Source organism: Nuphar pumila, chromosome 5 (assembly GCF_984573655.1).
Source record: "Nuphar pumila chromosome 5, dmNupPumi1.hap1.1, whole genome shotgun sequence".
Taxonomy (NCBI): domain Eukaryota; kingdom Viridiplantae; phylum Streptophyta; class Magnoliopsida; order Nymphaeales; family Nymphaeaceae; genus Nuphar; species Nuphar pumila.
In genome coordinates this window covers 135890833-135909069 of record NC_143253.1, presented here as the reverse complement: position 1 = coordinate 135909069, position 18237 = coordinate 135890833, and the positions used below count along the sequence as shown (strand labels likewise).

The 18237-nt window shown below is 37.5% G+C and overlaps 1 protein-coding gene across 1 annotated transcript; it reads right to left on the bottom strand.

Moving 5' to 3' along the window:
• Window positions 1-6026: 6026 nt before the first annotated feature.
• LOC149838917 (BTB/POZ domain-containing protein SR1IP1-like) lies at window positions 6027-9639 on the bottom strand. Its single transcript, XM_090006874.1, has 5 exons — window positions 9219-9639; window positions 8991-9060; window positions 8059-8670; window positions 7442-7972; window positions 6027-6791 (listed from the first exon to the last, which is right to left on the bottom strand). The coding sequence occupies exons 1-5, from the start codon at window positions 9272-9274 to the stop codon at window positions 6231-6233; spliced, it is 1830 nt and encodes a 609-aa protein (XP_089863000.1). The 5' UTR covers window positions 9275-9639; the 3' UTR covers window positions 6027-6230.
• Window positions 9640-18237: the final 8598 nt, after the last annotated feature.

The window sequence follows — 18237 nt, the reverse complement described above, 5'->3', positions numbered from 1 at the left end:
ATTATGATTTGGAATTTCTTCCTAATCCAAAGTTCTACTTTTCCTTGGAGTACTTGCATTATAGAGATATCTTATGGTATTGTGTAAGCTTAAGATAGATGCAATAGTGCCAACATCTTTTTACTGAAAGGTGCAGATATGTGAGCTCCATCGTCTATATCAAGTTCAGAAACTTTTAATGAATGACATGAAAAATAAAGAGATAATGCGACAAGCAACCAGTGCTCACTCCAAATATGCACCAAATTTTAGTGTACAGAGAAAGACAAGTTCACAAGATACTAGATATCAAGCAGAGGGACCACTGAGGACGCAAAAGATGAATGATCTGGAGCACCCAGCTGAGGAATTTGTTGTGGAGGGTGTCAAAGATGCTGCACTAGCGAGAGATATCGAACAAGAGACTGATACCGAGCTGACCTTGAGCACTGGATGCAGCAACAAGAAGAAGGAACAGCATTTATATTGGAAAAACAGTGCACCCTTTCCTTCATCTACTAAATCAGATGCCAGTCAAATTCCGATTACGGAAAGCCATCCAAGGTTAAACTCATGGGAAAGACTAACAGGGCCCAGCTGGGAAAACTTCCGGCATGAACAGAAGTCTTACAATGATGAAGAGATTTCAAGACAAAAAGGACAACCATTTTGGCTTTTTCCAGTTTTGAGTTTGAATGTGACATAAATATGATATGTACAGCTTTCTTTCTTTTGAATTTAAGTTCTTTTGCTTCTCGCTTGTGGTGAATTCCATGTTTGAACGTTCTGGACTAATCTATCAAAAGTAGGTTGAAAATTGATATTTTCATATGGCTTTAGGATATAATGAAATTAGGTCAAAATTTCTCATATCGCAATTGAATTCACGAAACATATACAGCCGCCACACACCTACCAGAAATTAGTATGCATATATATATATATATATAACTGTATTTATTAATGTTTCTTGTATTGGCTTACCAAGGAAACTTTTGTCTTTTCATGTATTTATTTTCCATTTTCTTTATTTTGTGTAAGGGCACAATGGTCAAATGACCATAGAGCCATTGGGAGCTCCCAACATCTCCTGGGAGCTCTCCAAGGCCTCTCTTTTGTATATAAATAGGGGTTTCTCCCTTCTCTTGTATTAATGCTTCTCGTAAGCATTTTCAATCAATAAGATTTATTTGTTTTATGCTCTTGTGTTCTATTTTGGCTCTTTGTAAGCCTTTGTATGCACCTTTGTGCTTGTGTATTGTCTTTTGGTATATGTATTGTCCTTTCAAGTGGACTTGTGTTTATGATTGTGCACTTTGCATTTGCTTTCCGCTTGTTTCATCACACTAACTTCTAGCAGAACTACTGAAAGAAAACAAAGAGGCACCATAGCTTATTTCTTGATTTAAGCCAAAATATTTAGAATTAAAACTGTAAAATTAATTAGTGGATATAAAGAATATTAGAAGTGAAATCCAATACAGAAGCTTCTAGTTATCATTTCACTTTTATCTTGTACTCTCATCTGTCAGTCTGGCCACTCTGTAGTCTTCTATTAATTTTGCAGCATACAAGTTTCTTTGGAATCTACTTTTAATTATTCAGCCATCATTATATGTGTAAAGTCGTCGCTTTCTCTCAATATACACCATATTGGATTACGTAAAATCAAGTAGAACCAATCTGATCGATTTAACGAACAAGAGTAGAAAAACATATTAAATGTCACTCATTGACTCACCTGATAAGTTCTACTTACCATTGGATTTCAACCAATGACTCCCGTCGTATGAAAGCAATACCATAACCATTAGGTTAAGTAGGCCATTTATCATCACAAAGAGAAAGAATAGAGCGCATCACATCGTATTTATAATAGATAGAGTATTGCTTCTAAGCAATATCAATCCTTGGCAGACAACAAATTAGAGAATTAGAGCCACAAATTTTTTGGTACATCATATTCATGCATTTACGATCCATGTGATTGTATTAATGCTATTGAAATGTGTTTTATTTGCCAGATGTTCTCGTTTAATACCTAATAAAGCAAATCTTGGTTTTCGTTGCCCTTATGATGGACCTGAAAAAGGGGGAAATGTCAAGTATCCACTTGGGATCATGTCTGCCTGGGTCTGTTATGGATGTACAATGCGATTTTGATTGTAATATTCCATTTCAGTTGGAAAATGCAATCAGATGGTTGGCGTAATATCAAGTGTGGCAACTCATACAAGGGGGGAACTTTGCACAAAGTTCCATTACAATTAATAAGTGGCTACAACAAAATAATATTCTCAATTCAATTTGAAATTAATTTCATGCAAAAAAATTTACCATTGATCATTTTGAAAATCTATGGATGACTCTTTTCCAATGGATGAACCTAATTGTATCCAACGATAAATACACTGTTTTAGACTTTCTTTTGGTTTGTTTTGTCTCTAGCTTTCCCTGAGCCAAAATCTTCTTGATGGCTAAGCTGTTGCAGCTGTAAGGAAATTTTGGTGCTTTAAAAGAAGTCTATTAATGATCTCGCTTCATGGATGGAACTTTTTTTCATATGAATAATGCCACTCTAAGAGTACATGACAATCGGAAATTAATTCAACAGGAGAATAGGCTGCTTCCTGGAGCTGAACTAATATTTTTTCATTCTTAATATAAACATATAACAGCACAAGTTTAAGCAGGCACATGTACAATCACAAGCACAAACTAGTGATTGCAAGCACTTGTGCAAGAATGCAAAGTTTAGCATACATGATTCATCAATGGTAGAGGTCCTTTACATACATGATTCATCAATGGTAGAGATCTTTTTTTTTTTGCAATCAATCTAACTGTTTTGAGAGTACCTGACAATCAGCTATTTTCAGGGAAATGAGCAGTTTTAATGAATACGAGTGCAACCACACATGTGCATGTGGGCACACACACATGCACACACATAAATACATGCATAAACGGAGGAAAGAACCTAGAAAATTGACATAGTCATGACTTGTAGAGGGGACAACTTTAGCTTGAGTGTGCAATTTACACAATTGGGTAGGAAAATCATTTTTTATTAGTTCTTGGCAAGATGTTAACTACAATCCTGTCCTGCGTAGCTGCCCAGTTTCTTCTAGGTTATAGTCTATATATTGGCTTTTTCTGTGTTATTTAAGAACAATGGACAGCATTTATAATCAATGGATATCATCTTTTACATACCAGATATGTTTTTTTAGCTATTCACTGAACACAAAACATCTTCAGTACTTGTGTTTCTCTTGTTTTCATGATGTAATGAGCATTACTCTGTCCTTTTACAAATATCTAAAGACAGTGTTTTATTATTATGCACTTTCATGAAACATTCCTTTTCTATGTGAACCAAGTGACAAGAACATAGTGAAAAGGATTTTTCCTATTCACATCTGCTTATTATGATCAAACCATTGTTATGAGGTTCACCAGTTTGCGTGTTGTGGTTGGCAAAGGCCCAAAGACTCCAGTACCTTGGGGCAGGATTATTTGCACTAAAGTAGGTTCTGGTACCCTTTGAATGATGGGTCATGGGTTGCAGTTTGCTGGCCAAAGTAGAGAATCCGGTAATTACAGATCAAAATCCTTGAGAAGAATGAAAATTCTCCAAATTCTATAAAGTCCATATGGTGTTCAAGTTGGACAAATTTACCATCAGTACATTTGAAGTCTCTGGTTTTAGGTCACAGGTAATAAAAGAATCATTGGCCTCCAATATGGCTCTTTGTTCAATTATATATTTCAAGAAGAAAAATGTCCCAGCGTGGTTACTGAACATTCAAAATGCCACTAAGAGGCTTGACACAGAATAATTGCAATAAAAGGCCTAAATGTTTTACCAATATGAAAATAAATTGGCAGTATGAAGCAAGCATGAAGATTTAAGAATAAAGGGGACCATCAAACCATTTAAGGAATGGCTACTTGTTAATTGCCAATAGAGGAGAATGCCTCAAAGGTGTTTCTCTCAAGTACATTAGTATAATTAAAGATATGTATGAAGGAGTAGTAACCAATGTCCGCACTTGTGGAGGGGTAACAACAAATTTTCCTATAACGGTTGGGTTACATCAAGGATCTTCTTTAAGCCCTTTCCTATTTGCTATAGTGATGGATGAGCTTACGAAATCAATTCAAGAAAATGTGCCATGGTGTATGTTGTTTGCTATTGATATTGTTTTGATTGATGAGTCTAGAGTTGGGGTTAATGCCAAGTTAGAATTATGGAGACAGACATTGGAAGCAAGAGATTTTAAGTTGAGTAAGAATAAGACAGAATATATGGAATGTCGGTTTAGTAAGCAACGAAGTGGTGATGAGAGTGTAGTGAAGCTTGGTGAGCAAGAAATACCGGTGGATGATTGTTTCAAATATTTGGGATCTATCATTCAAAAGTATGGAGAAATTGATGGGGATGTAAATCATAAGATAAAGGTTGGGTGGATGAAATGGAAAAGTGCAACTGGAGTGTTGTGCGATCGTAGAATGCCATTACGGTTGAAGGGAAAGTTTTATAAGACGACTATTAGGCCCGCTTTACTATATGGTACGGAATGTTTGGTGGCCAAGAGACATCATATTAAAAAAATGAGTGTAGCTGAGATGCGTATGCTTAGATGGATGTGTGGAAATACAATAAAAGATAAGATTCAGAACGAGGTGATACGTAAGAAGGTAGGAGTTGCACCCATTGAAAATAAGATGAGAGAGAATCGTTTACGGTGGTTTGGACATATTCCGCGAAGGCCTAATGATGCTCCAGTTAGAAGGATGGAAAAATATATTAGTTAAAAGAGGTCGGGGTAGGCCTAGGAAGATTTGAATGGAGATGATAGGAAAGATTATGAATGCTTTGAACCTCACCGAGGACATGGCATTGGATATAAATGATTGGAGGAGAAGGATTCATGTGGAAGACCCAAAATGATTTTCTTTTTTAGTTCATATCGTCGACCCCAATTGTTTTGGGATGAAGGCGTAGTTGTTGTTTTTTGTTTTTGCCTCAGAGGCTTCATCACAAAAAATTGCATCAATACATAGAAAAATTAACGATGGAAGAAGTCAGCACCACCAGATGAGGGTACATGAGTCAGACAGTAAGAAACAAAATGGTGTGGCTGTCAACCATATGACTACTAGGAATATTTTTCTGTCATCTACATGTGTGAGGTCTATGTTTTACACCAGAGTTGTCGGAAGCGCCTAGCCTAGTGGGGAAGCATGCTTCCCCAAAGTGCATTTCGGAAGCGCGAAACGCTGCGCTTTCAAAATGCATTGGGAGGCGCTGATTTTTTTTGGAAGTGCACTTCCCATTTATGGGAAATGTTTTTCCATTTATAGGAAACATGCTTCCCCTACGCTTTCTCCATTTTTTTATTTTTAATTTATTTTTATTTTTTTCGCTTTCCCCTCGCTTCCTCCTCACTTCCTAGGTCGCTTCCGAGACGATTCTTGATTCGCTTTTAAGCCGTCCCATGCTTCTCGCTTCCTAAAATTTTGAAAGTGCCACGCTTCCCGCTTCCGCTTCTCGTATCGCTTCCCGCTCCGCAACCATGTTTTACACTCATATAATTGCTTTCCTAAGCTTATAATTCAATTGACAAGTACAAGATTTAGTTCCACTGTTGGATGATTCAGGAGGTGACATCAGACTTCATTCAATGAACTGAAGAGATTCAAACATCCATTTAGGAATAAATTACCAATGTGTGTCCCTCACTGGTTGGCCTACCAGAAGGAATGTCCCCAAAGAAATGCTCTTCATGACAAGCAACTGGAAATGTTGGAGTTACGCATCTCCGAAGTTTACAAATTAGAATGTGAACAGTTTTTGTCAAGGCCACACCATCGTGATCTGATTCACTGTTAGCAGGTTGCAGAAATATATTGCTGCTTCTGATTCAACATTTTCTATAAAGACAAAAACCACATCAATTTACATAGATCATGCAATCTCGGAGTTAATCTAGCCCCAGTATAATATGCAAATGAACACCAATAGGTCAAAGGAGATGCCATTTCTCTTAATGCAAATTGCTTATTTTCATATTTTTTGTTTTTTTTGAGATGCAAGCTTCTGCATACAAGAAAAGAAGAAAAGAAAGGATTACTAGAGAAGAGAAAACACAACCAACCAGGACTATATTTATCTTTGGCAAAGACATATACTTTGTTGTGGATATGCATTATAAATAGGATACAATGACCAATGACCAATCTATTCAGGAGATTGAATGCCTCCGATCTTTGTTTGGCTTCGCTCGGACTTTAGTATCAGGTGAAGGCTTGACTCCTTCAGCACGGACGAAGGGGTAAAGGCGACCCAATTTTTTTGACACACTGTTAATAAATGACTTCCTGGGCAATGGTGGCTTTTCTTCAGAAGTTACACTGTTATTAAATGACTTTCTGGGCAATGGTGCGTTTTCTTCAGAAATAGTATGTGCTGCAGGCTTTTCAAGCTCATTAAGCCGCATCCGCATCCGTACAAGATCTAGTTTCAAATCCTCATTTTCTCTCCGTAAGGATGAGATTTCATCCGGAGCAAGATGATCACTTGAATATGCGCTCAGTTTGCTAATAGCAGGAGATTCTCCTCCCATAATGTTTCCATTCGCTGTGTCCCGGAGATGCTGTTGTTCATAGTAAAGAACTTGCACAACAGTCTGTACAGGAAGTCTATCATTCTGAGCTGCATGAGCACAGGCTTCTCTTGAGAGTTTTTGGCAATCCATCATGCTGCACACCTTCTTTCTTTCCATGTCACTTAAAGTAGGATGTGCCTATGATTTGAACCAGCAATACAGATCACAAAAGTAGAAATTGAATAAACAGGTATCTGATAGTCATGCAGATGTAGCCAGTTTCTTGACAGGAAACTAGAAAAAGTACTGTAGAGGCCCATAGTCTACAAGTCCAGAAGCATCTTTTCCATATTCTGAGTACTACCAGTGTTTGTTAATCTATGCAATTGTATCCAATGAAGATAATGTAATACTTAGGATGGATATTCATTTAATATCAAAACAAAATGAATTTCCAGAAAACCAGATTAGGTTATCATTTTAGGAAAGACATCCTAACAGTGATGTCTCATTAACCACCTGAATGGCATTGCTAACACCATGGTATATATGGAACAACTAGTGTGCACACAAGTGGCAATGCATGAGTTGGAATAATAGCGTCCATACCAACTATTTATTTAAGATGATCACCTACATTATTAATATATCTAAAACGCCTATGATGGTTTATGATTGGGAAATCAAAGGAAAATCTCTTCATAGTGGGTCTAAATACTTCTACTTTTTTCATGAAAGGAAAATGCAGTTTTACTTTGGCAAACATGTAGGGTTCCAAGAATACTATTGTGATCCAAGAAATGAAGTTTAATAATGAAAGGAGAACAGACATGTATAAAGATATTAACCTTTAAGTAGATATCTATTGCTCTATACATGCCATCTTCAGTAATTCTTGCTTGTTCCGGTATCAATTCAGCAAGGCTGATAAACCTGGCGACACTCAAGTTCGGATCTGTAGCAATTTCTGCAACATAGCTCTCAAGAAGCCTACCGACCCGTTCCAAGTCTGCGGATGGAGGATATACATAATCATAATCAGCATTGGGTCCTTCTGTCATGTCTCTCTCTAAATAGTTTGTCAAGATCCTCTGGACTGTATCCACATCGAACAATGTGTCGCCAGCAAAAGAATATGAAGGAATCAACAAATCATCCAATACTGCCTGACCAAGTTGCAGACCCATCCTCTTCTCTAAATCAAGCCTACAGGCAACTGTTGTCTCCAGGTATATTGCAGCGCGCAGAAGCATCGAAAAGAAGCTGACTGACATTGAATTCTTTTCCCTTGGCAAAAGGCTTACAATGATTTCCAAAATAACCCGTTTCTCATGTTCCTGTTTCAGCTCGATTACCTTCCTTCCCCTGCCAAAGATCTCCTGCATTTTCTCAATTGCATCAGTCATACACTGTTCATTAAAACGCAAAAAGAAACAGAATAGACTGTTTTCATGGTCAACTTTACCAATCCTCTCAATGACTTTTGAGCATATAGCGTAAGCACTGGTCCAAGAGCAGACTGGTTAAAGCCTCTGGCCTTCATTGCCATGAGAACACGCTGAAAGATATCGATTCTAAGAAGAGTTAAATCCTCTGCCCACCAGTCCACTATTGCTGCTCTGTGGTTTGATGTTGAAGAGCTTAAACTATCTTGACTATCAGTTACTCCTGAGGAACTAAATTGGCTTTCCTGGCAGGCAACATATGCTACTGTGTCTATGCACCTGCTTATCAATTTAACCTTCTCGGCCATCGGATTCAACCTTTCGCATTGATGCAATACTGATACTGCTCCAGAGAGGCTCTTCAGTGCTACTTCATTGATGTAGGCTTCTGTCCTACTAACAAGATTGCCGACCGCATAGTCCTCTGTCATCTCTAGATACTCTGCTATGCATCTGAGCATAGCTATGTTATCAGTGCTTATCTCAAAGTTTATGCCATAGCAAAACTTTGCAGCCAATTCAAATGCTTCTGCTCCACCTGGAACATCCGGAATTTCTATGAATGAGAGATCTGAATCGTTTGCCTCGGCGACTACTTTACGGATATAACCACACTTTGAGACCAAAGGGAACTGTAATGCACCACCAATAAACCAAACAACAAAATCAAATCCATGAAAATGCCAAAGAAACCTGACTGTATAAGGCCACCCATTAGTAACAACAGTTTGTAAAGAAAAAAAAACCACACTCACAAAAAACAATAATAGTAACAAACTAACAATAACAGTGTATGTACTATCAATAATAACGAATAGAGAAAGGGAAAAAAAGAGTTTTAGCTTTGTCTTGCTCCTTTGTTAATGAACTATGAAACAACTCAACTGCTAGTGATCTGATTTTTTCCACTACTGTGTCAAAATTCCGAAAGAGATTGATCAATTGAGCTTACTTTGTGCAGCGAGAAGTTGACTCCTCCAGAATGAACGGTGACATCACTTGGGATCGTCTGGGAGAAGATCCTGTTTTCCACCATCGCCATGAAAAATTCCAAAGAACCCATTTGTCAGTTTCATTGCCCATCTCAAACCAACAAAAGAAAGCTCTAAAAGAACCCTGTATCAGCGAAAGAACTCTTAGCAAGAAAGTGATTGAAGTATGGTAATGAAATAGAGGGTACCATTCGCTAGTTCGCTTCATAGCTGTAGAGAGCAGTTGCTTCTTTTTGGATGACATAATCTGAAGGGTGGGTTTTCTTTTACCAATCAACTACAGAATCAGCAGCAATCACCACCACCATTACAAGTCTCCTCTCTGGAGAAGCTTATCCTTTTCTCTATCCTAACGTCTCCATCAACGAGTAGAACAAGTTTTGAGAGTCGGTCTTGCATAAAACAGAGCCTCTTTCTCATGGTGAAGCTAGTGGGGAGGGGGTATGAATTGATGGGTTTGTTCTCTCTCTCTCTCTCTCTCTCTCACACACACACACACACACACACACACACTTTGGTTCAGTTCAGTGGGTGGTTTTGTTGAGTCTTGGTCTCACTCCGAGTGAGGCGCTGGATTTCAAACCGGTGGTCAGAAAACAAGCTCTTATCATCTTCATTTGACATTTGCTGATAGTATTTAGAAGTGCATGAAGTCGTGAAATGTGAAAAATTATTGAAGTTTCCATTGTTTTTAAAAAGGGGCATGAACTAGGGCCCTACTTTTCAGCGAAAAACACACTCTCACTCTCTCTTTAAAAAGGGACATGCACTAGGCCCCTACTTTTCAGCGAAACTCTCTCTCTCTCTCTCTCTCTCTCTCTCTCTCTCTATATATATATATATATATATATATATATATATATATATATATATATATATATATAATAGGAGTGCAAGGAGTTCAACCAGGTGGTAATTTTTTAGTTTGAAATCTAAAACAATCTTTATTCCCTAATAACGAAAATATTCGTAGGAAAACTTTGGGCTCAAAATGAATATGCAAAAAGGAAAGAGTTGGTTCGAGCTGTTATATTGCGGTCAATTATGACAATTTTATAGTTGTAAAAACCTTTTCTTTTTTGTCAGGGAGAAACCTGTTATCTTTTAGATCACCAAAAAGTGGTGTAACATTGACTATGCCCTCTTCCAAGGCTCTCAATATAAAACTCTTATGCGCATTTCTCCCTACCCACTGGAAAAGCTTCTTATTATGCTTCACCTTGTGCATTAAACGAACCTCCCGACTTCGAAATGTCCATCTCAAAACAAATCGAGCCACTCCTAGCCAAGTGAATTGCCAAACAACATTAGCACTTAATGTTTATAGTAGCATCTGCCTGTAAGTTGCATTTTTTTTTGGATAATCCAAGAGAAAAAACCATTGACCGCACATTGGCTAGCCTCCTGTTGGTAAAACTCTTGAGGTCCTTCCTGCCTATCAGAGAGTATACCCAGCTTCAACCCTGCAGCAAGGAAGGCCAGCCATGGGTTTCTAACTTGTGATGTCCCGCCAACTTGGTGACACACCTTACCAGATGAACATAAGTTGCATTTTAACTAGAAAAGAAGTTACACAGCTATAATGTTAATGCACCATCTGTTCGTTGGCATTCCCGTTATTGACAAGACACTAGTTTACTAAAGAAGATGACATGAAATATGAACCTAATAAAGCCGAATCAGTCATATTGTGATTTGAGATTGTCCTTTGCCTGGCTTATTGAGTAATCCTGCTACTGTTTCTTTTACCTCCATTTTGAACAGATGCAATTGCTATACAATGATCAAAAACCACAGCCTTGGATACGGCTGGCAGGGTCCCTTAGTACTTTGACAGGGCTCTGCAGAGGAACAAGATAAGATTCCTTCCCCAAAGTGGTCATCCTGCTGCCATGAGTCCTCTGTCATCTTGTGCTGGCAATGTTGAAGGGAGTGTGCCAACATTATGGATCTCATTTACAGTGATTCACTTCACTCTGAAAGAAAATGATGTGTGGTGCACCTTGTACTGCAATTGCTCTTGCTTAATAATTTAGATGTTTGTTTCACCGAGGGTACGGCCTAGCCAACTAAAGATGCAAGAACTTGTGAGTCCACCTGCAGTGTTCAACTTTTTGGAATTCACAAACATGCTTGTTGCATCGTTACATGTATGTAGGCCCACAAGGGCTCTGCTCATCTGGTAGGAGAAACTTGTGAATGTCACCAAGTTGACAGGACGTCACAAGTTCGAAACCCATGGTTGACGTACCTTGACGCAAGGGTTGAAAATGGCTACATTTCCCCGGTGGCCGAGGGGACCTCAAGGGTTTTACCAACTGGAGGATTGCCAATGTGAGACAGTTGGTGATAAGAGGTTTTTCCATTGGATTATCCAAAAAAAAATCATTACGTGTATGTACAAGGGCATATTTTTTATGGCCGGCTGTACCATACTGTCTAGTTGAAAATCATCACAGATGCATTTACTTTGTTAGGGATTGTACTTTAGGACTTGCTATTTCAACCTAAAAGTTATAAAAAAAATTGGTGCGCTGAGAGTTATTGATTTTTAGATCCCTGAAAAAACTGCTTGTCGTAATCTCTCTGATCATGATTTAAAACATGTTCACTAAGAAACCATGCAACACTACATTTATAGGGTTAGATTAAAAAAAAATTATGAAAAGCATGAAAACGTGTTTTTTATTTAATAGAACGTGCAATCGACTGTAAAACACACTCGATTCAATAACTTGGTCAAATTGTAAATGGTGAAGCTTTGGTTTTTCTTACACAGTATTGTTATAGCATGATTATAAGAATGATTATATCGTGCGTCCTGTGACTACAAAAAGGAAAAAAGCATCGTGAAAAACATTGAATAGCTCCTACACACAAATTTACAGCATGCACAATATGCATGTAAACAGGTTTGAAACTACTGGAAATGCCTTCTTCACTAAGGAACAAGAAATTGTTTATTTTCCAAAGAAACCGCATAATTAATGAACGAGGAGCAAATGAAACAACTCATGCTAATGATGTGATCCAATTCATAATTATACCAATTTAAAATCTCATCTATTAATTAAGGAAATGTTTACATGTATTAATGGTTAAAATCAACTTGAGTAAGACTTGAGATTTGAAAGTTGCAACTAATTAAGCAGACTTTAGCAGTTGATGAGTTGGATCAATAGTCCCCCAAAACAAGGTTAGGCCCACTCATTAATTATCAGACTCGCATTGGAAACCAAGAATAAATAAATAAATGAATAAATAATTTGTCCTTTGAGTCCCCAACAAATGGACATTGCCAAAAGGCCTGAAACCCACTTTGGTTCCACCAACAAACAGATGGTAAGCGACCACCTTACATGGCCAACAATCATTGCTTTTTTGTGGCTTCATAAGCCACCAAGCCAATGAGTCTTATCAGTACCACAGTTTGGCTCTTCACTTGAGTGAAACTTTCATTTAATAAAGAATGAATCTATCCATGTAGGGCGTTTGCTCAACCATCACTTTACCAATCTCCCTAGTCCCTACCCACCGAAAGTGTCTCTCCACTGTTTCGGTCTTGCAACAAGGGACACACTCAGCTTGAATGTCTTCTTAAGCCTGTCCGCCTAGCCAAGTCTGTGAAGCCCTTCACTTCAGTGATTCGCAACGAGTAGTTTACATATAGGCACCTAACTTGTATCAAATTTATGTTGAACTGCCTCAGGTTTCAAACATTTAAGATAAATTAAGCCTTAGTTTTTTAATGCATCGCTCGGTTGGCTGCCCGTTCCACTTTTTTATCTAAAATTACTTATTTGATCTTAGCTGTAGCTGCAAAAATGCAGAATTACAAAAGTGGTATTCAAAAATTTAATTGAAAGGAAAAGGTTAGAATCATCATTTTCAAGAGATAATTAAAGTCAGGTGAATAAAAAGCAAGCGTGAGCAATTTCTTAAAAAGTTTTAAGTGTTTATTTTTTATGTTTGAAACCTGCGGCAACTAAATATGAATGTCATATGTTAGGTGCCTATATGTAAATTACCCGATTAGCAAGTTCAGATTTGAGAGATATGGAGAAGGGGGATGTCCTACCCATCTTTTGGTTAGGTCCTTTTAGAACTTCTTAAAAAACTTATTTTCAAGTATTCTTTGCTTGATCTGAATCATTAGATGTGTTTATCATTGCTTATTTATTAAGAAACATGTTTCTTTTTTTAAATTGATTTGATGTAAAAATGTAAATATTTTATCATCAAATTTTAGTATAATATCAACTGTTGATTTTCTTACCTTTTTAAAATATACATAATTGAATGCATGCTCTTTATTGAGTAAGCAATGATAAACACATCTAACGGTTCAGATCAAGCAAAAAACACTTGAAAACACAATTTTTGGAGGGGACCTAACAAAAAAAGGGGTAGGACCATTCCTTTTATGTGACAGATGTATGGCCTTTAGATAAAGATGAAGGTCATGATATTGATTGTCCCGGCCAATAGATTGGTGGAAAATTGCGACTATACATAGTGAGTAGAGAGTGCATGTGTCTCGGTGGGGATCTGTTTCACGTGGAACAACTCAGAATTCCTTGTTCATTGTCTCTCTTTGTGATTAATGTAGAAACTATATTGGTGGTGGGGGGTTTTCTTTGTTTTTTTTTTTCTCTTGAAAAAAAATATACTTTTAATGGCTTTGATAGAAAAATGTTGTGAATAGTCTTTTGAGCACAAATGTTAGGTAATGTAATGAACTAATGGAATTGAATGGATTGGAGTTCAAAAGTTGGCATGTGAAGCGTAACGGTTGTGATGGATGAGACTTAAGTACTGTTCTTAATCATAGCCACAAATCTTGCAGAGTTTCAAATTATTTGGTTTTTCTCGGGAAAATCTCGGAAATGTACTGGTATATTTAATATTATAAAATATATAAAGTGTGTAAAATGTGAATTAAATATAAAATGATACAAAAACGACCTGAAAAAACTGTTTTCAACTTATCACATTAATATTCCGACAAAAAAAGTTTATCTGTTCATAATAGGTACTATTTTGAAAATATCACTTTTGGGGCATTATATTAGTCTTTAAAAGTGTCATCGTAAATTAACGATATTTTCAAAACATCTGCTATGTTTATGACCATGTTCTCAACATTATTCTTTGCAATCTATACTAATAAATTCACTTAGAAAAGAGTAGCATACTGTTGTGTTTCATAAAACTGTTGTTCTTTTGTCATATTTCTGCTCCTTTATCCTCACCCAAAGGTGTGATGTTGCATTATGGAGCACATATCATAAATAGAAATCCGACCAATTTAATTTAAATGATTTACATATCCACAGTGGTTATTGCATTATTGAAAATCATTCACACACACTAGTAGGAGTCTTATGAGTATTCATGTGCGTGTGGTTATTAATAGAATGGTGGGGCCCTTCTCAAAGCCTTTGGAGGATGGAAAGAATTGCTAGCAATAATGGCTCAATCTCACAAGGTCCTTGTCCACCTTTAGTCCCCAGCTGAGGTCCCCTCCCAACAACTGACAAAATGACCTACTGATGTTGTTGATGGTCCTACATGTGGTTAAAGTTTATCAACAAGGTTCACGCTTTGGGGAGGGGGGCTACCTTTGTCCACTTGTAGCTTTATTCAATAAACTAAACTGTTTTAAGCACTAATGGCCACACTGGGTATGGGAGAGAGGAATGAATTTGAGCTCCCATGATTTAACCTTACAACTGGAAATGAATGGGGAATTCGGACTTGCAAAAGCAACTGCATGTAGATGGCAGATGGCAGATGGCAGATGGCAGATGGCAGATGGCAGATGGCAGATGGGATAAGGGTTCGGGGTGTCAATGGGTCGGGTTTGGTTCAGACCCATGTAGAACCAGACTTGGCCCTGATTTTCAAGTATGGTATCAGGTTCGACCTGGGTTTAATTGGACCCACCATAAGAGAAACCATACCTGATAAGAACTACTTAAACCAGACCAGGCCATACCCTGTAAAATACTATTTTTTATCATTTTTACATTCAAAATTTGCTGGTCTTAATCGGAACTCAGGTTGGGCCCAGGTCTGATATAAAATTTCACAAATTAACTATACCCGGATCTATGTATTAATGGGACCTTTGGGTCCGGACCCAGGTCTTAATTACGTCTTCTTATTTATCACCATACCCGGACAGTATAGGGTTTTGTACAGGTCAGGTCCGGATAAACCAGGCCGGTTGACACCCCTAATAAGGGTTGATGATGATGATTATTATAGTGGGAAAATGAGGATATGTGTATGATGGATGAACACCAACTACTCTGTTTGGGAGCTGGTAGCTGGGACGGGAGTTTATGCATCTGGTGAAAACTTAGTCAAACTTTCTCCAAAGTGGCTGTTTGGGAGAATGGCCTTGAGTAAGCAGTTTATGCATTTGGGAAATGAGATGAGATGATAAGTCGTTTAGGCTCAGTTTGTGGGAGATGTGAGTGAAGATGGTATTTAATGAGGGTGTAATTAATGCCACCTATCTTTAGAGGTGTTTGGGGATTCTGTTTTGGGAGATGGGAATGGTGTTGAGAGTGAAGATAGGAGTGGAGATGGATCATTTTTAACTACATCCTCATTGTGAGGTTGTTGATTATAACTTCAGCCTCATCTCTCACTTTCATCTCCACTCCCATCACCCCTCTCATCTCATCTCCAGAGTCCAACCCCGGCTTCCAAAAAGAGTTGCATTAAAGCTAGATTTGGCACCAACCTCCTAGAGGTGGTAGCTGCCAAATCCAAGAACTGGCAACTGCGATTTTTTTAAATGCTTAGAATATTAATGGGACTAAAGACTCCAAACACTAGAACTCTCGTCTAGGACTTGGTGTGCCAGAGATTATGAAGAGCAATGACACAAATTTCAGTATCGAGATTTTCTCGCCAAAGGGAAAAACTCGTGAAAAGGTAAAATTTTTGTTTTTTTAAGAGGGAAAGAACAAAGAAGAAGTGATGGTCGTCATTTCTCAAATACTTTTCTTATCAAAAGAGAGCTCAAGCTCAGTCATTCAATAAATACTATGTCACATGCAATATGCACGAATTCAAATTTTGTTTTAAAGGACGTGAAGACAAAGATTTTTTTTATTTTCTAATCAATAAAATTATTTTTAATATTTTAATACATAAAAATGCATTTTTAACAAAATATCATTAAAATTTATTAAAACGTTATCCATACGTGTTAATGCTCAGTGTCACCGTGTCTGATCGTGTCACTAGGGACATGCCACCAAATTGGTGTGTCCTTGTGACTTAGATTAATTGAGCCTCCAAATTGGGCTCAGCCTCTTCTTATCTACTCAATGAGCCAGTTCAAGCTTGAGGTCTATAATTTCTCCAGCATGATTTACCTCATTTGTCCCCTTTTATCTGGTTATGGTGTTGATTCTCTGTTTTCCCATTCTGAACTTTTCCTGCAATAACATTGTCTTTTTCATACAAACTCTTCCTAAACTCCATCCCACATTGAACAACATATCGAATCACTGTGCCATTTTCACCAAGATAAAAATTATTTGCCCATGGCCATTTCTTTTGTGAAAACAGATATAATCACCAAGATGCACCATATTGTGGTACTTTGATGGTTGAAATTTTCTTTCATGCAAGGTGTTAAATATAATGAAAGCAACCCACAAGGGCTCGGCTCATTTGGTAGGTGCAATTTGATGTGTGTGACTTGAATTTTGGACCCGCTTGGCTTCATAACCCATTTCGATATAATTTGGGATAAAAAAAATGGAGGTTTGTGATGGCAACTGAGGGATCTGGTGGTTAGATCCTTTCTAATTTTGCATTTTCTTTCAATTAGCAAGTGGGAGTTTCCTTGTGTAATTGGGAAATCGTTTTCTTCTTAGAGAGGGTTATGAGAGTTTTGGGTGTATTGATTTTTCTCAAGGGTTCTTAAGAGAGAGCTTGTGACACCTCCGCAACCAACCTCTTTTGAGCAAAAGAGCACAGTCAATCTTCGCTCCTATTTTGCCTGTGAACATGGGTTATAGACCCAACCATGTATATTCTGTGTTTTTTTTTCTATCCTATTTATTGCTGTGCTTTTATTTCATTTTGCTCATGCATGGTTTCTCAACACAATGTGTGAACATCACCCAATTGACAGGATGTCAAGTTTGAAACCCACGGGTGTATGTGCCCCTTGCTGCGAGGCTGAAGTTGGGTGTGAGGAACTAGGGTTTTACACCAATGAACTCAATGAGCTAGGTTGTTTTTCCTCAGTTATGGAAAAAAAATGTTGACACTTTTTTTGTATTTCCTTTATAACAGCTATTTATTCTCTATAACTTGAAAATTCACCAAATATTTTCTAAAATTATGATATCTATGGTTGTGGGTCAATCGCCATAACTAGCTTATTGAAGTGTGTTTTTCTTGATTATAGGCGTCATTGGTCTTTCATGCAGTTATTGTATGAGAAGCACTAGACTTGTCATTGAACTGTTTGCGTTTTGACAATCCCCCGTTGAGCTTTCCTTGTCATTTTTATGGTACCCCCTCGTCTTTATTTATTTCTTTCAAACTACTCTGCAGTCTACACAAGAAATAACAATATTTCTCTGAAATCACATATATAATGCAATCTAAAGCCAAACAAGGAAGATTCACCATCCTCTGCCTATATGATGTGAATATAAGAAAGAGTTTGAAAATTGCTATTTCGATGCAGTTCGTGAGTTTGAAAATTTAAGTCCCCATAATCACTTGGCAGCCTGGTACCTATAAGGTTGTCAACTTGTCTTCAAGATGTACCTCAATTATGTAGAATTGGCAGGATAACATGATGAAACCTTGACTTTGGGCCTTATTGAGAGTCGGCCTGTCACTAGTTGAGAAAAATGGTTGCAACAATGGGTTATGTGTCTGTGCATAGGACCCAATTTCAGATGAAAATCACATTAAAAAACCAGATGTACTGATCCAATTCTTGTTAGTTCAGTCTAGATCTATCCTTCTTTTTAGTTAGAGTGCATTTATCGTGAGGAACAGTCCCTGGAGCTCTAAGCTCATCTAGCATGATTTCCAAAGTGTCTTCATCTATATCACCCACCACATCCAAAAACAATAATAATTTAGAAATTAACAAACCCAACATAAGGTGGAATTTTTAAGAAATTGCTATGGCTCCCACCGATTCTTCCTTTATATTAT

Coding starts and splice junctions, on each gene's coding strand:
- LOC149838917 (XM_090006874.1), bottom strand. CDS start 9,274: ATGTCATCCAAAAAGAAGCAACTGCTCTCTACAGCTATGAAGCGAACT. Junction 7,973..8,058: donor AAAAGTCATTGAGAGGATTG/GTAAAGTTGACC, acceptor GAGAAAATGCAG/GAGATCTTTGGCAGGGGAAG. Junction 6,792..7,441: donor CAATAGATATCTACTTAAAG/GTTAATATCTTT, acceptor TTCAAATCATAG/GCACATCCTACTTTAAGTGA.